The sequence below is a fragment of the Miscanthus floridulus genome, chromosome 10 (assembly GCF_019320115.1).
Source record: "Miscanthus floridulus cultivar M001 chromosome 10, ASM1932011v1, whole genome shotgun sequence".
Lineage (NCBI taxonomy): Eukaryota > Viridiplantae > Streptophyta > Magnoliopsida > Poales > Poaceae > Miscanthus > Miscanthus floridulus.
The window spans coordinates 142080669-142106865 of record NC_089589.1 but is presented as its reverse complement, the minus strand read 5'-3'; the positions used below and the strand labels follow the sequence as shown (position 1 = coordinate 142106865).

General features: G+C 43.8%; 3 protein-coding genes across 6 annotated transcripts; 1 reads left to right on the top strand and 2 right to left on the bottom strand.

Moving 5' to 3' along the window:
• Nucleotides 1–7957: 7957 nt before the first annotated feature.
• LOC136485918 (GRF1-interacting factor 2-like) lies at nt 7958–11873 on the top strand. Its single transcript, XM_066482720.1, has 4 exons — nt 7958–8143; nt 10236–10312; nt 11070–11163; nt 11244–11873. Exons 1-4 carry the CDS (start codon nt 8051–8053, stop codon nt 11622–11624), a joined length of 645 nt encoding a protein of 214 aa, XP_066338817.1. The 5' UTR covers nt 7958–8050; the 3' UTR covers nt 11625–11873.
• A 1564-nt stretch (nt 11874–13437) lies between these two features.
• Nucleotides 13438–16671, bottom strand: LOC136485917 (DNA-directed RNA polymerase I subunit rpa49-like). The gene is made up of 4 exons (XM_066482719.1): nt 16022–16671; nt 15446–15598; nt 14661–14969; nt 13438–14224 (listed from the first exon to the last, which is right to left on the bottom strand). The coding sequence occupies exons 1-4, from the start codon at nt 16592–16594 to the stop codon at nt 13781–13783; spliced, it is 1479 nt and encodes a 492-aa protein (XP_066338816.1). The 5' UTR covers nt 16595–16671; the 3' UTR covers nt 13438–13780.
• Nucleotides 16672–17816: 1145 nt separating this feature from the next.
• LOC136487389 (phosphatidate phosphatase PAH2-like) lies at nt 17817–25094 on the bottom strand. Of its 4 annotated transcripts, XM_066484552.1 has the most exons (13): nt 24837–25094; nt 21988–24714; nt 21761–21945; nt 20920–21479; nt 20775–20848; nt 20316–20400; nt 19953–20039; nt 19669–19741; nt 18989–19032; nt 18782–18910; nt 18536–18637; nt 18283–18436; nt 17817–18189 (listed from the first exon to the last, which is right to left on the bottom strand). In XM_066484552.1, the coding sequence occupies exons 2-12, from the start codon at nt 24429–24431 to the stop codon at nt 18380–18382; spliced, it is 3840 nt and encodes a 1279-aa protein (XP_066340649.1). In that variant the 5' UTR covers nt 24432–24714; nt 24837–25094; the 3' UTR covers nt 17817–18189; nt 18283–18379. The 4 variants fall into 4 exon arrangements, with proteins under 4 accessions (XP_066340649.1, XP_066340646.1, XP_066340648.1 ...); XM_066484549.1 differs by having other exon boundaries at nt 21761–24714; nt 24837–25093; XM_066484551.1 differs by having other exon boundaries at nt 18298–18436; nt 21761–24714; nt 24837–25093.
• Between the last annotated feature and the right edge of the window lie 1103 nt (nt 25095–26197).

Below are 26197 nucleotides of genomic sequence, written 5' to 3'. Positions count from 1 at the left end.
AGCATGGAGATCACCTTCCACCACTTCCTCCACCACCACCTCCTCCATAGTATGACCTTCCTAGTCTTTCAGACACAGACTAAGATGATGATGAGGAGGAGGACCAGCAGTAGGGACGTGACGCAGGCTGGTAGGAGACCCTTGCTGAGTACTCTCAGAGATAAGGGGTGAGACGTTCCAGCCGTTTCACCGCCACCACTCACCGACAGGGTCATGCCCGTATTGACTCCGACGACGAGGATGATGATGATGACGACGCCGGGACTGCTGCAGGAGGTAGCAGGGCTGCTGGAGGTGATGATGTTGATTGGGAGGGCATCCAAGAAGAGAAGTGAGTTTGTTGGTCTTTCTTCTTTTCTTCTCTTTTTGGTGCTTTATGCCAAAGGGGGAGAAAATTAGAGGGATCAACAACTTTTCGACGCCATGTGTTCACAGCTAGAGCTTCATGTCATATCCGTTGAGAGTAGTCTTCGTTAGGTGGAGAGTTTGAGAGTTGCTCAAAACTCTAATTTGTGTAATAATGCTACCTATTTGACTCTATTTGTATCGGATATGGACATGTATCTTTTGTGTGCTTAGCTGTCATCATAATTGTGCTAGATTGTTTATCTTTTCAATCATAATCTGTTGTGTGGTGCTTGGTTAACTTGTGCTGTTGTAGTAAGTGTGGCAGTGCCGCACTCCCAGTGCGGCAGTGCTGCACCTTGCTGCTGAAATAAACTTTGCTATACATGAAATGTCATTTGCATCACGATTATATCTGTGACATAGTGTGCAGCACCCCATAGGAGGCATGTAAGTAGGGGGAGCCCCAGCACCTTAACTAAAAATGTGAATTTTGGCCTCTAAATGCCAAATTGGGAATTCAAATCCTCATGCACATATTTAGGGGAGGCTCTACACCCATGGCTCGAAAATCTCAGTTTATATTTCATATCTTTTGTAAGCTCTAATTGGGTTGTCCTCAATCACCAAAAAGAGGGAGATTGTAAGTGCAATCAAACCCTAATGTGGGTTTTGGTGTTAATGACCACCTAATTAGAGGACTAATAAGATTTATCAAGATGACAAGCAGGGAATTCATGATCGAGGATGTTACATAAAATGGAGGAGCCCTCAATTACAAATAAGAACGGCATCATGCTCAAAGGAGGTTTAAATTCTTTTATATTTTGAATTTGAGTATATGAAAAGCCGTACTATAAAGGGGGACACAATGCTTAGGCTAAAAGTGTGTTTCCAAGTGCTCAAACTTCCACAGTACATCCTCAGTTCCTTAGCCAAGACAGCCTACTCTTCACTCTTCATCTTGCTGTCTTGGTTGGTGCGGCACTGCCGTACCCAGAGAAAGGCACTGCCACACTCAAGTAATCGTTGGTGGACAGGGGGGTATTTATACTTTTCCCTGTCCTCCCCAACCTCTTGCTTCTTCCCCAATGGTTCAGACTGATGAAAAACACAAAAGTGCTCCCTTCTCTCTCCTCCATTGGTGACCTTGAGCTCCCAAGCTTTTCCATTGATTTTTCCATCAATCCTTGAGAGAAAAAGATGCCAAAAGTGATTAGAGAGTAGATCCACTGATTCCCAAAGTCTAAAGAGCACTTGGTTCATGTTTTGGCCAGCGGTTGTGTGTGTTACTCTTAGAGCTTTGCTCCTAGCCAACTAGAGCATCTCCCGGTGAGCTTGCCAATCTTGTGGTAGTCCTGAGAGGTTTGTAACCATCTCTTGCAGCTAGTAATATCACCCCTCACCTCAAGAGTTGAGTCTCTTGACTTGAGAACGAGGAAGGGTTGCAAAGCCCTAAGCCTTAGTGGCTAACCTCAACAACATGGACTTAGGCAAGCCTTGGTGGCAAGCTGAACCATAGGATAAATCATCGTGTCACCGTATGCTTGATTTACTTTACTTGTTCATCATATTATTGTTGAGGTGATTTCTAGGGTTTGAGGCCGATCTACTTGTATAGTTTTGTGCTATTGCTTTTAGCTGTTGATTTGTGAACTACACCACTGCAGGAAGCTAAGAAATTTACTCGATCTAAATTTTCTTTGGTAGATTTTGAACTGTGACCGAATTGTATCTGCAGGTGTGGCAGTGCCACGGGTGAATTTAACATTTGCTCGAGTTAAATTTTTATGGGCCTATTCACGCCCCTCTAGGCGTACCAGTGATCCTACATATTTGTGTGTCTTGGACACAAGTATTTGGAAACTAAGTGAATTATAAAGTTATATTTGGTTCATTTCTACCCAAAGATAGCCATACTACAATTTTATGATCCGCAAGAACCCAAGCCAGTGTTTGCTTCACAATTGTTGTTTGCCTATCACAGCTCACCGTGCAACTTTGTAATACCAAATCAATGCCACAAATCACCCGCCAAACATTGACTAGGGCATGAGTCAATTTGTCCTTTCCACGGGTAAATACAAGAAAACTAGTCCTACATAAGTTTTGCCAAATATTTCATATTTCACTCTCTAGAAGCATTTGGAAGAGCAAAATATCATCATTTGTGGGGATAAGTAATATTATATATCTCTAGCTACAACATTTAATGAATGACATCTAAATAGGCAATTGTAGAGATAAACGAGGCTATAATGAACTATAGCAGCTAAATTATATACGGACACAAATATCTTGATATGTCCTAGACAGCTATAGCCGCTATACTGGCAACCATAGCACAAGGTTTGGGATCTTGAGGATATGTCATAATATAAGAAGCTTATTAGTCCTACACAAATTGTCAAGATATTCATCGTACCAGATATTACTCTCTACAAGCATTTGGAAGAGCAAAAATATCATCATTCAATTAGTGGTATTTTTGTTTCTTTTTTCAATGGAGGGCAAACTCGTAATTTCTTTCCTCATCTCTCTTGCACTCGCTAGTCGCTTCCAAACTGTGGACTCCTCTGCAGCAAGTTCTTTCAGCTCCCGGTACCACAACCCCTCTTTCACCAACTCCAGAGTCCAGAGGGAGAAGGATTGGCACCTCCTGAGATCTCACTTCAATGACTAGCAATATGACTTTGGCACGCAATGGAGAGAAGAGATATAGAATTGTCACTTTTGCACTCATGGCACGACAGCGCATTAGTCCAGGTGGGATCCGAGGCAGCATGGGGTGGCAAATGACCGTGACTGCCCCTGTCCTCTACTGCTAACCCAGCCGGGCTGCACTCAGTTGCCTCATCCAGCCCATTTGCTCGTTCTTCGTCTCCCTGCTCTCGCCATAGCCCTCCGCCACCGCCACTGTCGCTGCCATTCGATGACGTCGCCACCTTCCTCTCCTAGCTCTCTCGATGGATGGAAGGTATGTGTGGACCGCCATTGTTGCCATCCCACTCATTTTATTGCACTGGTTTTGATGGGATTATTGGTTAGGTTAGGGTTCCTACCAGTGATGGTGAAATTGTTCGCCTTCCTTGCTTCGTAGGCTGTTGATGTAGTGGCTTCTATTGCGGTGGAGATTAGAGACGCAATGGATTGGAGTGGTTGCCCTATTTGGTAAATTAAACTTTAGTGCACTTCATCCTTGCTTTGATTTTGGATTGGGGAGATGCTGCGTAGTAGGATATCGTCTAACAATTTGATTTGTGTTTCTATTCGTTGTTGTGTTAGGATTGATCCTGGCAACGCTTTTAGATTAGTTGCTCATGTTTCTAAGTATGTTGCTGATGGTGAGTACGGGCTAGTAGAAATGTCACCGCAGGAGCATGAACTATGGCTGGATAGGACTGTGTAGTTTTCTCTGTCTAAATTTTATGATGAAATGGCCAGTAAGATAATATGGGGACCTTCACAGACATTGGTTGTTTGGGTGGTTCACAGTGACAGTGAATCTGAATGAAAAGTTAGGAGGGATGAACATTTTGAGCAGCTGATAAAGGATAGATGGAATGACAGGGTAGCTATGCTTGTAGTGGATGTAGTCAGCAAACATTCTCAAACTACCAATGCTAGCTCTGGTGTTAGGTGTGCATCTGGTGTCACTTCTACACAAGGCAGTGCTGCTCCTGGTAATACACAAGGCAGTGGTGCTCCTGATAATGTAGAAGGTAGTGTTGTTCCTAATAATGTTGAAGGCAGTGGTGACACCTGCAGCACTCCACCTCCATCTATGCTAGTGGAAGAAGCAGAAGAGGTTGATTGGGCTGAGTTGACTATAATGGCAGAGCGTAATGAGGATGGAGAGGCCAAGGAAGTTGTTGATGAGGACAAAGTGTATGAGGCAATGGGTTTCAAAGCAGCATATGAAAGAGCAGAGGAAGCAGCTAGGGAAGCTGTGCCTATCCCTACCATGACAGCTGAGATGTAGAGTGATATGGCAGATGCAGCTATACCAGTTGATGATCATGTGGGTGAGGAGCCAATGTTTGATTGGGACAGGGATAATCCAAATATGTTTGTAGGGGTTTCTTTCCCTTCTATGGATGATTTCAGATTAGCTATGAGACAACGTGCAATTGTCAAAGAGTTTGAGCTTCACACTGCACAATCTGATACATCAAGGTTTAGGGGAAACTATGCTTCTCTTGGATGTCCTTGGATTATTAGAGCTAGAACCCAACATGATGGGAGTGTCAGGGTATTTTTTTATAGATTTGTTTTGTTTCATTTAAACTGTCTGGATGTTATGTTTGTCTGGTTACTTATGTTTGGTTGTTTTGTGCATGTGTAGGTGCAAATAAATGAAGGACAACATAATTGTGCCTCTAGAAGCAGAGTGGTTAGCGGGATGGCCTCACAAGCTTAGGTGGCAGAGAGGGCTATTCCACTACTCAAGAAGAAGCCAAGCATGGGTCCAAAGGAAGCTCATGAGGAGCTACAGACCAAATACAAGATTGAGATCCCCTACCAAACTATAGTGTATGGAAGACAGAGAGCAGTCAACAAGCTTTTTGGTAAGTGGGATGACTCTTTTGATTGGTTGTATAGATTTAAGGCAGAGGTAGAGATGAGATCACCTGGTACCATAGTTGAGATAGCTACTGAAGAAGTTGATGGAAAGATTCATTTCAGCAGATTTTTTTGTTGTTTCAAGGAAGCCATAGATGGTTTTAGAAATGGATGTAGACCACACATTAGTATAGACTCCACAACCCTTAATGGGCTGTGGAATGGCCACTTGCCCTCAGCCCAAGCATTAGATGGCCATAACTAGATGTATCATTTAGCATTTGGATTGTTTGACTCAAAAACCAAGGAAAACTAGATCTGGTTTATGGAGCAGCTTAGCAAAGCATTGGACCTATGGACAATTTAGCAGTATGCACTGATGCTTGCAAGGATCTTGAGGCAGCAGTGGCTCAAGTGTGGCCTCATTGTGAGAAGAGAGAGTGCTTCAGACATTTGATGGAGAATATGAAGAAATATTACAGTGGAGATGTTTATGCCAAAAACATGTGGCCTACAGCTAGGGCCTATACTCCTCACAAATTCAAGTATTTCTTTGACAAGGATGTGGTAGCTAGCCCCGGTGTGCTTACTTGGTTGAAAGAGCACCATAACCTACTCTGGGCCAGGAGCAAATTCAGCAGTGACATCAAATGTGACTACATCAACAATAATTTAGTTGAGTCCTAAAATGCATGGATCAAAGAGCACAATGATCTGCCTGTGCATTGTTTGGCTGATGCTATCAGGGAGAAAACAATGGTCCTGTTTGCTAAGAGAAGGAAGATCTCCACTGCCTTGACTGGAGGAACCTTACCTGCTGTCATACACCAGCTCAATGTAGCTTCCAAGGGTCTAGGACACCTCAAAGTGACCAAGGGGCATCCAGAAGAAGCAGAAGTCATAGAGATATACAAAGATGAAGAAGTGAGGAGGCATGTTGTGTATCTTACAAAGCATATTTGCACCTATAGAGAATGGCAGGTAACTGGGAAGTCATGCCCACATGCACTGGCTATCATCACCACTATGAGGCAGCCCCAAATGGACTTATATGTGGACAAATACTACTCTATTGAGAAGTTTCAGGCTGCCTACCATGGTATTATCCCAAACATCACTCATAGGAACCAATGGCCTAAGGTTGACAAGGGTTTCAAGTTGTTGCCACCACTATCCAAGAAGAAAAAGCCACCGGGCAGATTGAAGAAGAGCAGGTACCTATCTCCAACTGAAAGAACTGAAAAAAGAACTAGGCAGGTAAAATGTATTGGTTGTGGTGAGTATGACCACAAAACTGGCAGCTGGAGGTGTGCACTGACAGGGACAAAGAAAAGGTAAATACTGAACTGTTATCTTATTTTAACAAATAAGCAACAACTAACCTAACTGTGGTGTTTATTTACAGAAAGAGGACCAAGAAGACAACACCTAGACTAGGAAGAAAGAAGGCCAAGAAGGACCAGCCACCAACAGACCAAGGAACACCAAGGACAAGAGCAGTAGTGGCTAGAGAGACAGTTGCAAAGGCATCAAGAGAGGCTGTAGAAGCAGCAGATAAGGCTGTTGTTGCAGCAGAAGCAGCAGAACAAGTAGAGAGGCATCTCCTAGATGTGCCACCACTGGAGAGAATTCCACCATCAAGCCCAATAACATCTCCAAGGTATGATACAACTACCTTTACAATTCTATGCTTGTCAAAGAATGCAACCCTGAACTCCTGGATGTTTGAACATAGAAACACCTGTCTTGATTTGCAAGTTGTAAACCAGATTCAAGACATGCCTGCTGATGGTGCTCCAAGGAAGATGACACCAAGGAGGAAGCAGCTTGCATCCAAGGCCAGGAAGAGACCAGGGAAGAAGACTCCAGCAAAGAAGGGGAAGAAAAAGTAAAACTTGTAGTGAACCTTTTGTGTGATCTTTTGTGTAGTGATGCATGGCCTGAACATTATGTGCTTTATGTGGCCATAAGACAATGTGATGTGTGGTCATAAGCTTTTGTGTTGGAACTGGCCAAATGACTGTAATATGTGGCCTTAAACTACTATGATGTAAGTGGCCAAATATCAATGGATGTGTAGACATCCTAACTATCTGAACCTGTTATGGTTTGTATTAAACTATGTGCCACTGCTCTATGAAATGATGTTCATGTGATCTGTTTTTATCATACCTCTATGAATTATGTGTCAATTCATCATTTCAGTTTCAGTCATCCATCAGTTTCATTCATCCATCCAGACAATAAAATTTTGGGGACAACATTTTTCATTTTCATTGATCCATTACTTTATTACAGCATACATCACTACACACCCAAAGACAATACATACAACACAAGCAATGAACATGTTCATCTTACACATCAGTTTTCCCAGCTTGTGCTCCAATTCCTTCCTCTGCTTGTCACCATCTGGACTCCCCACTGAAGCTTCTTCTTCCACCAGCTCTGTCCAGTTCGATGGCCGAACAATGACGATGCCGAGATCCTTCAACTGCTGGAAGTACTGTTTTTCAAATCGATAGTAGCCACACAACTTGGGGAACTAAAAAAAAGACACAAGTTACAACCCTAATTGTGCTAATTTAGGAAAATCCAGGAGACAACTCACCCCATTCCTTGCACACTTGAAGTACAGACGGCCATGATTCTCACTGTCCTTCTTGGTCCGCCCCTCCAACACCCGAGCAAGATGGCAATCCAGGCAAGGGATCAACCAGAAACTGCTGAGCTCGCAAATGGGATCGAGACCGAGCGAGGCAATGCGGGTGCTCGGGCCACCGTAAAGCCTGCTCCTCGCCCATCCACCTCCAGACGACTTCGAGTAATGCTCCATCGAGAAAGCTGGGAAAGAAAGGAGGGAGAGGAAGGCGGCGGCGGCGGCGGATGGCGGCGGTAGCAGAAGGCTACGGCGAAAGCGGGGAGACAAAGAACGAGGCGACTGAGTGTGACCCGACTAGGAGTGCGGGGGCAGCCGTGGTCATTTGTCACCCCAACGCTGCATCGGTGCCACAAGTGCAAAAGTGACCGTTCCGTATGTCCTCCCTCCGTTGCGTTGAAGTTCGTATTGAAGTGAGATCTCAGGACCAACGGCGAGGGCAACAAGATACGCCCCACCCACCCGTTCCGGCAGCCAGCGGCGATGCAGCAGCAGATGCCCATGCAGCCGGCGCCCGCTGCTGCTGCGGCGGCGGCGCCCCCGGCGGCCGGCATCACTACCGAGCAGATCCAAAAGGTACGAGCCGCCCCGCACCGGCCCCCACGCCTTCTTGCTAGGATTTGCCGCCGTGCCTTGATTAAGTCTGCTGGCCGCCTCAGCTAGTTTCGCCAAGAAATGGATGAGTACTTCTCCTCCTCGCTCGGATGGCTACTGCGCCTGCCGGGGCCTTCTCGGCCGCGTGCCGCCGACTCATCCATCTCGACCTTGCTCCACATGGCGGCGTCGTTTTTAGGGATTGATTCCAATCAAAGATTGGATCTTTTCGGCTATTGGTTAGGGCAAGATTTGGCGTCCTTGGACCTTTTCCATTTTGGGGGTAACCGCAGATTGCTGTATTGAGTGCTTAGGTCAATCGGTGGGTAGCAGTACTGCAATAGCAGATTCTTGGATAGAGAGCTTTATTCAATCAGTGAGTAACAGTAGTTCGGTGGCGTGCTTTGGCTGTTTGGAGTAGTTGGGTGGCTTGCTTTGGCGGTTTGGAGAGCTATATGCTCGCCTAATCAAATGTGGCTTAGAGCAATACAGGAGGTGGAGCCCCTTTGATGCTCTAAGGTTGTGGTTAGTGCCTGATCATTGAACGCCTTTGGCACTACAATGTGTTACTTATATATCAATTTTAATTTTTGGCAAATGCCAAAAATGGGTGATGCACCATAATGTGTCATTGAGATATCATATTTCTTTTTAGTAATAAAGGAAAAATGTGGGTAATATGCCTTTGAAATTTTGGCAAAGGCTAAGTGAGCACTGAGCAGTGGGATCATGGCATGCATTCAAATATCAGTTTTGAATTTTGGTCAAAGGCCATATGAGCAATGACACTATAACTTTCCACTTAAATATTCAGTTTCGAATTTTTGGCAGAGGCTAACTATAGCACTATAACTAGCCAGCCCTGTGCCACAGGTTCTCAGGGCTTATATTGCCCTGTGGTGGGGCAGCTAACCAGCCCTTGTTCCTCTGCTATGCAGTTTGGCACTATAACTAGCCAGTCCTGTGCCATGCGGCACAGGTTCTAAGCCTGTGCTTACATTGCCCTGTGGTGGGGCAGCTAACTGGGCCATTGGTCCTCTGCCATGCAGTTTGGCACTTTGGCTTACCGGTCAGAAGTCACTTTTACTAAGGGAAATTGCTAAAACTCATCTGCATTCGGGGTTTGTTTGGAGAACACCTACAATTTCTGTTTTCCCATTGTAACACTGGTTATCTTCCTATGTGTCAAATTACCTCCTAAAGCTGTTGAAATGATATGCTGCTTGCGTGCATTCGAGCATGATATGGTGACTTGTAGTGTAACTTCATGCATCTTTGTGATTGTGACAATTCATTCTGACCTGCAACTCTTTTTTAATGAATTCTTCAAGATGAGCACAAAAGTGCATGAGTAGAGAGTGCAAACAATGGAGTGCTAGGTCAGATTAAATGTTATGGAGGTGCTATGAGGCACACTATAAGTCATCATGCCATGTTAGAAGCCACTCAAACAGCATGCCATGTGGTCAATGGTGTTATGGGGTAAATACCTAGGAAGAGACGCAGGTGCTAGAATACAAAAAACAAAAGTTGTAGGGCGGTTTTGGCGAACCCCATATTTGCAGATTGGTTTTAGGAATTTCCCCTTTCTTAGCACAGTCGTCAGTCGATCATTGTCCAGCAATGCTCTTCTTTCAACTGTGCTCAATCATTCTTGGACAAAACTCTCTTTGCCATGGAATGTGGCCTGCTGGTATAATAATATGATTAATATCAGCTTTGACAGTCTTCCATTCACAGATAATGTGGTTTGTTAGGCTACACCATCTTGACCTGGTTACTAGCTGTGACATGCTAGCAATCATGTACTATTCTCCACAATGTGTTGGTGTCTGAAACTCGCAACCAAATTCTGGAATTAATGTACAATTAAGCTTGGCTTTCAAGAAGCTGAGCATAGCTGCAGGAAAAATGGAAAATCAGGTCCCTGAACTTTTAAATGAAACCACTTGCACAATTCTTTCACAGAGAAGGTAAATGGATCACTTCATGACTATGCATAAGCCAAACACTAGTCTATGTCATCATTCACTTATTAAAGTTTACTGACACAAACTGAATTTGCCTTTTGCAGTATTTGGACGAAAATAAGCAACTTATTTTGGCCATCCTGGAAAATCAGAACTTAGGAAAGTTGGCTGAATGTGCTCAGTAAGTATCTTTCTGAACTATTTTGTGAGATACCTCATTTTTCTGTACTAGTTTATATTTGTGAGGTACCTCATTTTGCTGTAGTTTATCGTAGCTTGTCCTAAATTCTGATATAATTATGAGGTACTCCCTCCGTCCTGAAATAAGGTGCATTCTGTCATTTGAAATTTGTACTCAAATATAGTACATTCGGGGAACAAGAAGATAATGTTTACTTAAATAAAATACATGAGTATTTCGTATAAGGAAAGTAATTCATGTACTTGCCATATTTTGTATAAGGAGACTAATAGTTCACCCTTTAATCATGCGAAAAAGAATCAGATTTCAATACATTAGGAAGGCAAGTGAGGGGTACATGCGTCTATTGCACTCTCCCTTATTTTGTCTGAAAATGGCCAGAATGCATTGTATTTGAGGACGGAGGGAGTACCTCATTTTGCTGTACTAGTTTATATCTGTCAATTGATAAGGTTGTCTGAATTAGTTTAACCGTATGCTGTCTAAAATTCTGATCCAATGACGTGTTAAGTCGTTTTGATGTCATTTTACATACTAGTTCCAGCTGTCAGTTGAGAAGGATACATGCACATTTTCAATTCATAAATTATTGATGCATTAAAACTTCAGAAGGATATTTGATATGTTTGTAATATGTGCCTTCAATCTTATTCATGACTTAACCGTCTTATGTGTAATTGTTATCTTCACAATGTATTTTCAATAACATTATATCTTGCATTCCGTGGACTTCTAGGTATCAAGCTCAACTTCAAAAGAACCTCTTGTACCTGGCTGCGATTGCTGATGCCCAACCCCAACCACCGCAAAACCCTGCAGGTCGCCCTCAGGTTAGCTCTGTCCAAATCAGTAACCTTACAGTTGCTGCTCTTTGATCAAGTCACTTAAATTTTCATTTCTTTGCATACAGATGATGCAACCTGGTATAGTGCCAGGTGCGGGGCATTACATGTCACAAGTACCAATGTTCCCTCCAAGAACTCCATTAACCCCACAGCAAATGCAAGAGCAGCAGCAGCAACAGCTTCAGCAGCAGCAAGCGCAGGCTCTTACATTCCCTGGGCAGATGGTCATGAGACCAGCTACCATCAACGGCATGCAGCAGCCTATGCAGGCTGACCCTGCCCGGGCAGCGGAGCTGCAGCAGCCACCACCTGTCCCAGCCGACGGGCGAGTAAGCAAGCAGGACACAACGGCTGGCGTGAGCTCAGAGCCTCCTCCAAATGAGAGTCACAAGACCACAACTGGAGCAGATAGCGAGGCAGGTGGTGACGTGGCAGAGAAATCCTAAGTCGAGCAGCCTGGGCAGGGTGAAAATAATGCCTTGTATACTAGCAACGAAACAAAAGCACTCTTGAATGACAACTACTAGTCCTTACCAGTTTACTGTGTGGTTTAGATGGTCAGTCTCATCGATTGATGTAGAACAAAGTTTAGATTGGTGGTGTAATCTGTCCAAGATTGGTACTGCGTCCTTACATTGCTGTAGCCATTACGGAATGATTTCATATAAGCCTGTTGCCCTAGTGGATTTCACCTATGTTTATGAGCTGATGTAACTTGGGGTAAGTAAAACTGGTTCGCAGTTGCTTTACATATAGGTCACTAATCCATGTATCTGTGACATGTTGATTGTTGAGCTGTGAATTGTCACAGTTTTAATGCAACAGTGAGATACATCGGCTGCAATATGTATGGCAATTCTGCAATACAAAGTTAACAGAGGGTTTTTTTTTCCAATCAAATAAACCGTGCTCCATGTTCATTTTCCGAACTACCAAAAGGAAGCATGTGCTCATTTTCCAAACTACCAAAAGGAAACATGTCGGTGCTCCATATTCATTTTCCAAACTACCAATAGGAAGCATGTTTCCTTCACAATGTCTCGTTCATTTTTCAAAGGCAGAATAGTCATTTTGGTTCCTCAACTATTACTCGAGGCTCAGTTTCGTCCCTAAACTTTCAAAACGGCCGTTTTAGTCCTCAAACTCTACTTTGAGGCTCAATTTCATTCTAGAACAATGAAGATGATCGTTTGTCTTCCAACTTTGCATTTTGGGCTCAATTTCATTTTATAAACTATCAAAGTGTATTTTGTTCTTTAAACTTTTATTTTCAACTCAACTTTGTCTACGTTCTATGTGGAACACTACATTGTTGCACCTGGTGAGCTCCAACATCACCAGCGATGGAAGGTACAAAAATAATATTCATCTAAAAACTCTTTCGTGGCCATTAATAATTCCAAGCTGTTATTTTTAGTGTTACCTTATAATTAGGGATGAAAACGGATCGGATACGGACGGATATCACCGATATTACATTTGTTTTCATATTTTTGTCCGGATTCGAATTCGAATACGGATAGTGTCAACTATGTTGGATAGGATACGATTGGATATCGACATCATAAATATGCGATTTGAGTATTCGGATACGGATACGGTATCGGATGTTGAATATCCGGACTCGGATACGGACATATCTCAACCCCTCTAAACGGATTCGGTTTCAAATACGGTCGGAAAATATCCGTACCGTTTTCATCCCTACTTATAATAGTACCATTTATATATATACCCCTAAATGATATTTGTGGGAGCAATTATAGTTGCATCGAACACTATTTATTCTTTAAGATACATGGATATATTGAAATAATAGCATATCTACAATTCTGACAATTTATGGATGAAATTGTTCCTAAAATATAAACTTTTCTTTTTGGATAGACTAAATTGAGTTGAAAATAAAAGTTAAATGCACTTTGACAGTTTATAGATGAAATTAAGTCCAAAATACAAAATTTGAGGACTAAAACGATCATCTTTACAATTGTATGATGAAATTGAGTTTAAAACTAAAGTTTGAGAACATAAACGTTCGTTTTGAAAGTTTAAGGATGAAATTGAGCCTCGAGTAATAGTTGAGGGACCAAAATAGCTATTGTGCCAAAAAAAACTACCAAAAGGAAGCATGTCAATACATTCAACCATTCAGGTATACAAATATTGATCGCTACATAGATGACATGCTTCCTTGACAATAATGTCGACGGGCAACGAAAAACAAAATGAAACGAAGCATAACAGAGGAGTGAGAAAACGTGCTCCATGTTCATTTTTCAAACTACCAAAAGGATTTTCCAAACGTGCTCCATGTTCATTTCAATACATTCACTAGTACAGGGCTTCAAATATTTATCAATACATAGATGACATGTTTCCTTTCTTGACAACAATGTCGATGGGCAACCAAAAAAATGAAATAAAACACTGAAGGACTTTTCATTTCCAGTACATTGCAAAATCAGGCCTCTAGCATCAATTCCTTTAACTTGCCTTCGATTGGGAGTACTGGAGTTCAGAGGCCTTTTTCCAACCATTCATGCAATGCAAGCCATTTGTGAGATGAATAGCCATTGGTTTCTCTCCTTGAGATAAAGACCTATTGCCGTCGCCGCTTTCTCGTAACATCCTTTGGGAACTTGAGAGGGGCTGGAAGCGTCATGACACTGCCCTTAAAAGCACCTTCTGACACAGATTTGCACCCCAACTGGTCATAATATGGTTTAAGCTTTTGGCGGGTCATTTTAAGGTCCTCACATATGTCGTTAGGATTAGATCTGAAGTCATCGGCAAAAAGTGTTAGGACCAATATGTAGTTGATCAGAAGCTCATTTTTCTCTGTTGACATGACACTGGACCCTGGTTCCGTAAACATCAGCAACAGCCTGCGATATACAGCCTGCGGGGTTGCTGGTCCACGGTTTGTCTGGTTTTCATTTCTCTCTTTCCGTTGGCGCTTGGACATGGAGTCATTCCGTGCCAATAAAGATAGGAGATGTTGGATGTAGGACAGTATCCAAGCAAACCGCTCTTTATCTTCACCCTAAAAGAATGCAAGGGAAAAGTAGCTTCTTTTAGAAACAAGTGGAAAAGTTCCATAAACACACTGTACTATAACAAAATAAAAAGTGGCATAAGAGCAACAATTGTCTGCCATCATTTTGGCAGCCAAACTGTCACTTCCTAAAGAGAGGCACACAGAGAGCAGTGCCATTCAACTTGTCATCATTTTAGTAGTAATGGTGTCTGCTATACTGCTATCAGAATGATATATAAGTAAAAAGTCATGCTAAGAATCAATTATAAACTGTCACAAGTTCCATGAGAAGAAAAACAAAGGTACTTTAAATTACCACAAGAATGTTTGCCATTTAACGGTGTCTCACCAGAGTTACCATTACCATTAAATTACGCAGCACCTTAAACTATATGCCTTCCTATAGAATAACTCAAGCAAACAGAAAAGTGTAACTAATCACCTGAAGCTCGTTCAACTTGTGCACACGTTTTGAGACAAAACCCCCATAGCCTTTTGAGGAAAATTCTCCTGATTCAAAATGATCGATAATTTGTAAAAGGTGTTGCCGCATACTCTTTGGAATAATCTCATCCAAAAGATATGCCTTTTCTGATGTATCTGCGGTAGGATCATAAGGTGGAATGTTCCGAGTAAGTACTGGTTCCTGACTATCAATGGTGTTGGCAGCAGTCTCTGATCCTCCAAGGTCAATGTCCTCAAAAGCAGAAGGATCATTCCTTTGTTCATTTAACGATCTCCACTTATTGTCCTGCAAAGATTATAAGCTTCAACCAAATTTTCTTTTTAACTTTTCTAAATTGCAAGGAATGCTGCAAGTACCTCTGCAGCTCATGAAAATAAATTTGACCAGTGTACAATGGAAATTATTATGATCATCTCAAGATAAATCTGCAAATCAGCTTTTTGTTTAAGACAATGGTATAACTACAAAATATCTCCCTGTTATCATACAGATTCAAATACAAAACTAAAGGAAATCATACTGGCTCCATGACAGTTAATAATGAGTTCTGCTCAACAAATCTAATCTGTAACTGTGTCATGAACATCATCTTAAAAAAACTATTTCCTAAAAAAAATAAGCAAACAGGGGCACAGAATAGTGGCATTGTCGTCTCTTTCGTTTCATATAGTCTTGCAACTGTATGTCTCAAGCTCACACTCTGGTTGCAATTCTGATACATATAATCAACAGCGCGCTAGTAAACCTAGACACAGACATACCTTGTCCCTGTCCATCTTTGTTCCATACATCATGGTCAAATCTTGAACCTTCAATTCATCATTTCCTGCAGCTGAAGCAGCTTCTGATGCCACCTCAGAGTGCTGCGAATGTGCTGGGCGCTGCACTTCAAGATGTGGCTCTAGCCTCAGAATCTGTTACAGAGTACAAACATCAAGAATAACTTTACACACCGATATCCTCAATGCCTCATGCCATTTGCACAGAAATTTCTTAGCCCTTTTAAAATATATGCTACTCTTATGATTGGAATGACAATCACAACAGCAGCTTACACTCCAATGCAAGTGAACAAAAAAAAAATCAGAACAGGAGATTGAAGCTTTAGTGCGACTCTGCTAAAATCTAACTACGCAGGTAATGTCACAGCACCAGTAGTGCCCATCCAATTGCAACTTTTCGTTGCATAATTAGACAGCAGAGAATGCTTACAGTACTTAAAAAACTGATATTGCTTCATTAAACAGATACAATTTCATATATGTGTGATAAAAACCCGTTTCCTTTTAGCTAAAATTGCAACCATTACAAGGGTGGGTCAAAATTTTGGTCCTCACCTTCTTGGCGGCAATGGGAACGACCCTGAGGGTGCCGGAGGCCTTGTCAAGGACGCCGAGCGCATACTCGCAGAGCTGCGGCGCGGCGGCCTCACCGGCATAGCTCCGGCCGACGAAGTCGGGTCCGCCACCGGGGCTCCGGACCACGAGGTCCACCCAGGTGGGGTGCTTCTCGTGCCGGAAAAGCCGGGTGCGGGGGGAAGACTCCGCCCCCGCGGCGGCGGCGGCGGCGGCGGCGAGGGGGTCGTAGCCGGAGGGGAAGTAGCCGACCACGGGGGCGGCCGCGGCGTAGGAGGAACCGCCCGTGAGGGAGGCGTCGACGGTGACATTGGTGGGGGCTTCGTCGACGGTGACATCGGTGGGGGCTTCGACGGTGACATTGGTGGGGGCTTCGTCGACGGTGACATCTGTGGGGGCTTTGACGGTGACATCGGTGGGGGCTTCGACGGTGACATTGGTGGGGGCTACGTCGGTGGCCTTGTGCTTCTTGGAGTGCTTCTTCTTCTTCTTGGTGGAGGCGGAGGCGGAGGCGGAGGCGCGGGGGGGCGTGGATAGGGTTTCGGCGTCCGCCATTGGTGACGGCTCTAGGGTTTTGAAGCAGGTGAGCAAATGGGCCTTCCTGCTTAAGAGGATTGCAAGTTTTTGCGCTCAGGCCCTCCGCAACCTTTGCATTTACAATCACCAGAATTTCCCTAGATTAATGTAATATACCGTGTGTGTGTTTTTTAAGCAGAAGGCAAGAGCTTTGCCGCTCAATTAAAAAAACTGTACCTGCGACTGCGAGGGTATGACCATCCTCAGGCATTGCATTAAGAAGAAGACATTCTTATTCTCACGCAGGCCCAGAAAACCTCTGAAACCCTGCCCCACCCTTACACTACGACACCGTCGCCCGACGTGGGACAGACGAAGGGATTTTTTTAACCCCAGTCTGAAATTCAGTCCCACGGGGAGTCGAACCCAGAACCTAAGGAGTGCCACCGGGACGCTCTAACCAGTTGGACTAGAGGTCCTTTGGCGCTCTGTCGCTCAATTAAGAAGAGAAAAGAGGTTTATCTACAAATGGCTCCAACGGTGCCGCACAAACTGGTCCTTTGATCAAAGAATTATACGCATGTCACAACTAGTTCATATCTCCTGCCACAGCCATTACCCTATGTCTCTGCACTGTGTCTGTTGCGCAGTTTTGTGAACATTTTCGAAGATCCTCCTATTCCCCTCTTTCCCCAAGTTCCATGTAATATACAGTGCTACTTAACCATTTATATTATAGTACAGAATATATAAGGAATAAGAAATGCATCAATAGGCAAACTCTATTCCCTTATTCCTCCTTATATTTTGAATATTTTCCCTGTTATTGTTTTTGTTCTCCCTCAGTCTTAAAATCGTGTAGGAGTAAGAAATGTTGATACCAAATCTTAAAAATTACAACATTAATTACATTAAAATCATTTAGTTTAGAAACATGTTAAAGTCCTCGCAAAATCTATTTCAAAAAATATATTAGCAAAATCTATTGCAAAAATATATTAGTGGTCAATAAAATAATGTGAGATGCTAGTAGAACAATGATAAGAAAGCTTTAATTAGCAGAAAATAATGATTCTTTTCACACATATGCACATAGCTGCAGCTAAAAATTGCAGCTCTGGACTCTCTCCGGCTACATACTATTGAAAACTGGCAGGCACACCAAAGATGACACACAAAGCTGATAAATACAGTACCAAAATTCAATGCAACATGTTATTGCCAAAATGGTGTACGAGTTAACCATTAGCATATCTGCATATGAACAGCTGACTTTCTATTGCATTATTGAATTGCTCTTGTACAAATTACATCGGTACCACAATTACATCAAGGATGAAACGAAAAGGGGCCAGGGGGGTTGGCAACATACTCCACTATCAGATCCCTCCATTCACTAAATTATGTACCTTCAGTTACAGGACATGGAGGGTATGATTTCCAGTCCTACAACAACGACAACAGGAGTTCGTCTAAAAAAAACGACAACAGGAGTCACAAGAAATAGCTACATTGCTCCTGCCGCCTCATCAGCATACAGACTGTGAGTCATCTATTATGATCGTATATATACAATTTCGATCTTGCAGGAGCTTATATCAGGAGCATCCACATGTAGCCAACCAACAATTGGCCTGCAGAGAGAGGTGGCCAATGCATCGAACATGTTAGACACAAGCCCATGAAGGAAGAAACTAAGTAGACCAAAAATAGTTGAACTGCAATACCTCAGGGTGCACTACCTTCACCATGGTTGCCTTCTCATGATCACTACGGCGCATCATAAAGTTACTGCAGTGCTGTTGTGCAGACTTGACTTGTACCTCACAAATCAACATCAGGCAATGGCATCTTCCAGTAATTCCAAGCATTGTAGTCCTCCTGAATTGACCAAGAACTTGACGTCAGAACAAGAAGCAATTTACATTGAAAAGGAGTAAGTACACTTGAACTGCTGGCAAATACTAAGGGAGCGCTGACCTGCTCAGACGATGACGATATTGGAGGGAACATCCCATGGACAAGAGCATGCAAGGATGTGTATGACTTTGTATCAACCCGCCGATTCACTGCAACTTCACCCTGCATCAAAGGAAAATTTCAACACGAACTCTCTAGATGCCATATCCAGTGCGAGCATGCTCTCACTGGCTGAACTCGAGCACAGTTATGCAGATAAAGATGTTCACAGGAGGGAAACGAGTGATTGCTATCTTAGATTCTTACCTTGGGGTTTATTATGAAGATCTTGCCCATAGGAATACCAACCTTGAGGTAGCTAAGCTCATCTGTATCTCTATTTCCAAATCCAGCATAAAATGGATTTGAGTCGTGTGGAAATAAATCTTTGATAGCCTGTAAAGGACAGACAAATCATCAATAGAACATCAAAGAAGCGAAGAACCCTTCTGTATGTGTGCAGGGAGTACTCACCTCTAGACATGAAATCTTGAATTCATGCGGAGCTCTTCTGATGACTACAAACCAATGTCAGAAAACATTAGCATCACTCAAACATATAGCTAATATAAAGTAGTCAACAGAGACACTCCCTCCGTTTCTTCTTATAAGGCATGTTAGGATTTAAGAAAGTCGTTAGATCCTGGCAGACCATTAATTTCTTGTACAAGCAACTACTACAAAGCAACATCTTAATAAAAGGCATGTGAATGTACAAATATGTCAATACATCTTCTGTACACTAAATGTACAAATGTTTTGACTAATTGATGGTCGAAGCTTAGATTTTTTGCTCTAATATGCCTTACATTTTGAAAAGGAGGGATTACTTTTTATGTCAACATGATCGTATTATGAGCACTTATCATAGACCTGCTAAAAAATGAGTGGGCCTCTTATCCAACAATGGTTGAGGGGGTCCAAAAACAAAAAGAGTGGTGATTTTGTTATTCAGAAATGTTATGCTTACCAAACACCGAGTTTATTAGAAGGTAGCAACACCCAGTTTACTCATGTGAACCCAGGTTAATATTAGAGGTAATGAATGCAACATTTTTCACAGTGGAGATAAGTAATTTTGTGTCTTCTACTCTTTTTGCTCACTGACAATTAACTGAATAGAAAATAGCAAAAATATATCAGGATGTGCTCACCTTCTCTGTAAAGTGACGGGAAGAGACCATCTGGAGATATAACAACAGGGCCATCAGGAAGTGCTTTGCCATCCTGAAATCAAAATATACATGAGGGAATAAGATAGATGGGCACCAGGTTCTATTTATTAGTTTCGCTGTAGCTGGGTCTTTGTGAATGTGTGACATGACCAGGCCTGTGCTATTGTTACGTGATTGGGCATAACAGAATTCATGGCTGCTTGTGTACCAGGCCACAAACAGTTAGAAGATTAACTAGGACTAAGGACTGAATTTAGAAGTACCTGCTTTAGGTTGAAAAGAAACTGTCTTGTAATGTGGGCTTGTGAAATAGCGCGTGCACTCAGAAATAGAAGCTGATATCCATTTTCCTGTGGATGCAAGCAACCAGATAACAAGAACAAACCCAAGTCAACAAACATTCACTGATGGCATTCTTGAGACTTGAATGATGTTCCAAAATAAAAAAATAAAAAAAACAAGACTCAATCAACTGCTATGGCACAACTAGATCTGGAATTGAATTGAAAATTCATTTATTTTGTTACAAGCATGAGTAGCATGAATACCTTTCTATGGCACGACTAGATCTGGTAGTGAAATTGAAAATTGCTTTATTTTGTTACAAGCATGAGTAGCATGAATACCTTTATTGCAGAAAACAAATGAGCAACTCCATTTTGGGACCAATCAACTCCAACTAGTGGCATGAACTGCCCAAGAACATCAGACCTACAATTATGTGACAAAACATAAACATTTGTAAGATTTTAATATACAGCATTATTTGGTGGTATGAATCAGATTTCCCATTTTGTTTAATGATAAAACTTAGTTGTATTTAATTCATTATCTTCCTCTTTTTTGCTCCCTTTACAAATAAAGATTTTTCAACAAAGAGAAATTTAGAATCATGGGTTAACAGAACAATATAAGTATAACTGCGTATCATTTTTTTTCTCGAATACGCATGAGAGCTACTTATCATTGCATACATACACGACACAACCAAAGAATATGTGTATCATTTGAAAGGTGGAATATCCGACACTCCTCATGATCAAGTCTCCAAACATATGTTTGATTGCTCCAGTTTTGCAACTTACTTAGTGATAGTTCCATCCACATCAGATATTACAATGCGTGTATTCCATTTCCATAAATATATGTGGCAATCAACCTGTTAAAGAAAAGATGGGAGGATGAGAAATGCAACTTAGTGAAACTTGAAAAAGATTAAGTGAAACTAACCTGCTGTTTCCCAACAATTGCAGTTGAGAAAGTAAATGTTAGCACGTTCCTTCCCTCTCTGAGATCAAGAGATGCAAGCTCCTCAGATGTCGGAGTGAGTGATCGCACCTTCCTCTCAATCCTCTTTGCCCTGGATTTATTCCTTTCTCTATCTAGTTCTTTAATTGGTGTGGATTCTTTAGGAGTAGATACAGAAGTCTCAACAGTACTTTCACAAACTGGCTGGATAGCACTAATAGTCCTTGTTCGTCTGAAACTAAATGGCCAGATTCTCCAGCTGCCACCTGGAGCTTCACTTTGCTCAACCCGCTCCACCTTTATCATTCCTTTGGGTTCAAAAACTTGTTCCTCACTGAAAGAAATCATACCAAGCACTATAGGCGCAGCAGCATCCCAGGGAAAATAGCGGCCAGCAATCCTAACAACTAGTTTGTTGTTTCGCATCAGTGATTGCTTCATGTCACGGAACTTCTCTAAGGTTACCTTCTCAGAATCAAATGCACTGCAAGCAGCATCCTCCCCCATGCCTTCAGATAACAGGTGCCTGCATAGTGATAATTCTGCAAAAATGGCACAGATAGAGATTATCATTGTTGTCAAGTTACTTCAGTAGTTCAGTAACACACTATTCGACATTGCAGGAATCACAAAAACTGCAACAAAACTAGCAGAACAATCCACCAAATTTGTCTTTATCAAAGTTTCACTATTCACTTAGCACAACTAAATTATAGGGGAAATTTTAAAACAGTATGAAGCTCCGCAAGATAAAGACCATTATAACCTACTAGTGTTAAAACAACTATAAATGTTAGTCCCAGGCAAAAAGAAAATAACTCACCTGTAAAAGGAATGAATGCATCAACTTTCAGGTCATCAGCATGCTTGCCATCAGGTGCTACATTGCTGGTAACCTCAGGTGGGCTGGTATTTTCTTCTGAATCACCAATAACTTCTGATTTCTGCTCAAGAAAAGCAGAATTCGTGCTCTTGACTGGGTCAACCCCATTATTTTCAGCATTTGATGTGCTCTTGACTGGGTCAACCCCATTATTTTCAGCATTTGATTGTAGTGAGCGGCTTAGCTGAAAACTATCAGACCTTTCAAGATCATGTATATGAGAACGGAGATTTGGTAGAGATTTAGCCTCTATGTTACTATCTCCTGACTGGAAGTCAATTGCAGGAATAGAAACAGAGCTAGTCACAGGCTTTACTGAATCAGAACAGTTCTCCAAGTCATTTGCAAGAACTACATCACCTCCTTCCTGTTTTTTGGTGTCACAATCAGATTCATCATGTTCTACTTCACCAGTTGTTTTGTTAGCCACCATGTCATCCGTGGCCTTTCTATCTGCAAAATTTTCAGTATCACTAAATTGAAACTGAATTTCTTCTGTATATTCAGAGAATGATACAGCTGGTTCTGCTTCTTCATCAAGCTCAGCTGTAGCCTCAGGTGCAAAACCAACTTCATCTCCAATCACAGAACTAGATTTGTTTGTGTCATCTTCTAGTTTTGTGTTTTGCACTTCAACACTAACCAAACTGGAAAATCCAACAGCAGTTGGTGAGCCCTCTACTTCTATTTTATTAGAAAAAACAGTTGGCTGAGCAATGCATTCTGTCAGTCCATCTCCCATTGAGGTCTGAATAACAGAAACAACAAGCTCCCTGCTGCATGCTTCATTTTCCACAATTGAGTTCTTTGTTACATCTTCAGGACCGATGTCAAGCTCATAACTTGGTGTCTCTACAACACTAGAAGAAACATGCTGACAAGCTAAATCATGAGCTGCGTCTGCATGGGAAAGGGAAACACTGTCGGTAGATACATCCATATCTGGACCATTCTCTTCCAAGATTTGGGGAGCAGGATTTTCTGAGATAAAAGCTTCACATTCTTGAACAACTACATTAACCAAGTCCTTTTTGTTGCTGGGAGCGCCATAGCATACTAAAGAACTTTCCTCAGAAATTATCTTTTCTGTGCTCACATCAGAGATACTAGAGTGCTCCTCACGTTGTACACTGTCAGACTCTGAGATATCGGAAGCATCATGAACTGTGTCATCCAAAATACAGGGCACAGCATATGAGCTCTCCACAGTCTCAGAACTGCTGAGAATGACTACTTTCTCTTGAACTGCATCTAGTGATCCCTCCACAGTCTCAGAACTGCTGAGGGTAACAATTTTCTCTTGAACTGCATCATGTGCAGAAGGGATCAATGAAACCTCATGCCTTTCAGCTGATATATCTGTGGTAACATAATTTTGGTAATTTGAATCTGTAAAATTTTGGTTAGCTCCATCAGAATCAACAGTAACAATCTCAGAAACCACCTCACTCTTACCACTTGTAATGTCTGTCTCAACAACATGGATTTCAAAAATGACATTGGAAATAACCTCCTCTGTATGTGTCTCCCTTCCATCGACATCTTCAACATCATGCAGCAACTCATCTTGAGTATCGACAGACTGATGCGTAAGTTTATCTGTTCCCAGATCATTTGACAAAGATTCTGACCCATGTTGATGTGTGATTGAAGTGATATTATCAGTGAAGTCGCTACTCTCACGCGTGTGTATCTCAACCACCTCTTTCTTCACAATAGTGGCTTGTAAACACTGATCGGTTTCATGTGCTGAACTGTTTCTTCCTCCACGGGGGCTACATGAATTGCAGTGAGCATTGTCGCAGTCAGAGTCCATCTCTTTTCCATGATCCAAGCTATGTTCTGAAAACACAGGTTTTGAGGTTTCAATCTGATCATTGTTGCTAACTTCTGCCAAATTGCTCTTGGAAGGTTCATCAGTTGAACCATTAGGTTTTGATGTTTCCATCTGATCATTGTTGCTAACTTCTGCCAAATTGCTCTTGGAAGGCTCATCATTTGAACCATTAGTTTTTGAACTCCGTGGGAGATTTGTTGACCACTTGGTATCAAGGAGTTCCGCAGCAATCTCTGCTCGCTCCAACGAACTCACCCTATCCACAGCATGGGCATTATTCTTAACCGATTTCCGACCAAACATCCTTTCAAGTATGGTTGTCTGCCTCGAGGTTGTCCTCGCAAGAATCTTGCCCACACCGACATCAGCTTCCATCGTCGAGCTATCACACGAAGTGCTCTTCGACTTCCTCAGCTGAGCCTCCTGGATCGGCACCTCCCGCTCATCTCCCGACGAGGCGGGGGAGACGATGAACTCCCCTTCCTCCTCGCCGCTCGGGTCCGCATTCCTGAGGAAGTAGGCCTCGCCGTTGCTGTCCAGGTACATGTGGAACCCCGCCTCGACGCCATTGACAGAGATGTCGACCACCTTCTCCCTCGACTTGAGCACCCCCTGGAACTTGCCGAACCGCACGTACCACGGCGAGCTCTTGAAGCTGCCGTCCTGCTGCTGCACGACGACGACGTCGACCGCGCCACCGAACGGGTGGAATGGGCCGGACACGGAGTACACGCTGCGGGAGATGAGGCTGCCCACCTTCCCCACGGCATACATCTTGCGCGCCGACCAACGACGACGGGGTCGTCCCCGATAGCACAGACCATCAAACCACCATGGGATCCTTCACCCTCCAGCAAGGGCATTAGCAGCGGCGGCGTGCAAAATCAAAGCTTTTCACCACGACCCAGCTCCTCCTCCATCCACAAGCTACGGGAACCACCAGAATTCTGAATTCGCAACAGAAATTGCAACCTTTAGTGCTTCCAATCAGGGGGCGGATCTAGTAATAAAGGGACATGGCTGGGTGTAGACATGTACGCGGTACACCCGATAATTTCTGCAAAATGTTAGAAGTTGGTCGGCGTCAATCAAATAGCCGAATAGCTTGAGGTCAGAGTTTGGGAACTCGGTTTCGCACAGCGGACAGGGAAGAGAAGAGATGGCGGGGTGGGGCAATACCTGGTGGGCGCTCTTCGCCGGCGAAGAGATCGGCGAACGCCTTGGTGGCACCTGGCGTAGGGCGGCGGCGGCGGCGGCAACGGTAGCCGAATTCGGACCCGATCTAGGAAGAGAGAGGCACGATCTGGACTGAGGCAAATCGGCGGTGCGAGCCAGGCGGCAGCGGCGGCAGGAGCGTACCGACGAAAGGAACGCGAGGAGGGAGACGGGGCATATTCCGGGATCGAAGAATGCCGGAAGGGATAATTCCAGAGCCTTCTACGGTGTCATTAAAAAACTTTATAATTACACATGAGTTATTAAAAAAAGTTAACCACATACAGATACCACTGCTCTAAACTTCTTTACCTTACCAGTCATTCCTTTCTTGTTCTGTTTGTTTTTCGCCGTTTGGTAAGCCTTGTAGGTGCGACCGGTCGGTGAAATTATCCATGTTGCTCTTGGGCATCCTCTGCCTGCCTGCCCCGCTTGCGCGGCGTGTCTGCTCTAGGGATTTGATTGAGACGGAGATCCGCCATAGATTGAGGAGAGGGACGGAGGCGTCGGGGCCGGGGAGCGGCGGCGGCGAGGGATGGACAGCCACGGCGGCGGGGCGGGGGCGGGGCCGGGGGCCGGGGCCCGGCAAGCTGACGTGGACGCCATCCTCGCTGCTGCACTTGCCCACGGTGCGCAAACTGCTCCTCGTTCCAGGCCGTGGTTGTCGAGGACTCGGAGCCCGACGACAAGAAGGCCCAGGCACACCCCAAGGCCCCGCCGCACCACTTCCACCCCGGCGGCGGTGGCTTCGGCGGCCCCGACCACCCGATGCTCATCCTCGCGCCCCCGCTCGCCTTCCTGCTCCTGCTCTTCCTCCTCCACGGCGGCGGCGATGGCAACGGCCACCACCTCGCCCTCCTCGCGGAGTCCGCGGCCGTCGCGCTCGCCGCCGCCGCGGCGGTCGCGCGCCTGCTCCGGGGACGCCTGCGCCGCTCGTCGGCTCCGGCTCCGTCCAGTGGTTCATCAGGGATGACGACGACAAGCCGCAGAAGCGGGCGGACAAGGCCACCGCGCCGCACGGACGCATCGTGCGGGAGGACGTCGAGTTCTACAACAATGGGGATTGCTATGAGGGCGAGTTCCACAAGGGCCCTGTGAGTGAATCAAGTGTACCGTCAGATTAACAGAGCTCGCAGTTGCAGGAACTAACTGAATCATGAACGTAATAGAGGGAGGGAAACCTGTAGAGGACATCAAAGGCTACGTATGCACGGGCATGGCTGATGTGACTGTCGTCGTAGGGAGTGACGCCGTAGACGTACATGCTGACCTCCCCGCCTAGATCGCATGGGCGAAACTGCTCCTTCTTCCGTGACTTCTGGGAT

Bases quoted from the DNA above. Each gene is read 5' to 3' on its own strand.
- LOC136485918 (XM_066482720.1), top strand. From the start codon at position 8,051: ATGCAGCAGCAGATGCCCATGCAGCCGGCGCCCGCTGCTGCTGCGGCG. The intron at 10,313-11,069 runs GTAAGTATCTTT...GTGGACTTCTAG, and splicing joins AAGTTGGCTGAATGTGCTCA to GTATCAAGCTCAACTTCAAA. The intron at 11,164-11,243 runs GTTAGCTCTGTC...CTTTGCATACAG, and splicing joins ACCCTGCAGGTCGCCCTCAG to ATGATGCAACCTGGTATAGT.
- LOC136485917 (XM_066482719.1), bottom strand. From the start codon at position 16,594: ATGGCGGACGCCGAAACCCTATCCACGCCCCCCCGCGCCTCCGCCTCC. The intron at 15,599-16,021 runs GTGAGGACCAAA...ACTCTGTAACAG, and splicing joins TTCCCATTGCCGCCAAGAAG to ATTCTGAGGCTAGAGCCACA. The intron at 14,225-14,660 runs GTGATTAGTTAC...GCATTCTTTTAG, and splicing joins ACAAGTTGAACGAGCTTCAG to GGTGAAGATAAAGAGCGGTT.
- LOC136487389 (XM_066484549.1), bottom strand. From the start codon at position 24,431: ATGTATGCCGTGGGGAAGGTGGGCAGCCTCATCTCCCGCAGCGTGTAC. The intron at 21,480-21,760 runs GTGAGTTATTTT...CCATTTTTGCAG, and splicing joins TGCATTCATTCCTTTTACAG to AATTATCACTATGCAGGCAC. The intron at 18,638-18,781 runs GTAAGAATCTAA...CCTTTGATGCAG, and splicing joins TCTTCATAATAAACCCCAAG to GGTGAAGTTGCAGTGAATCG.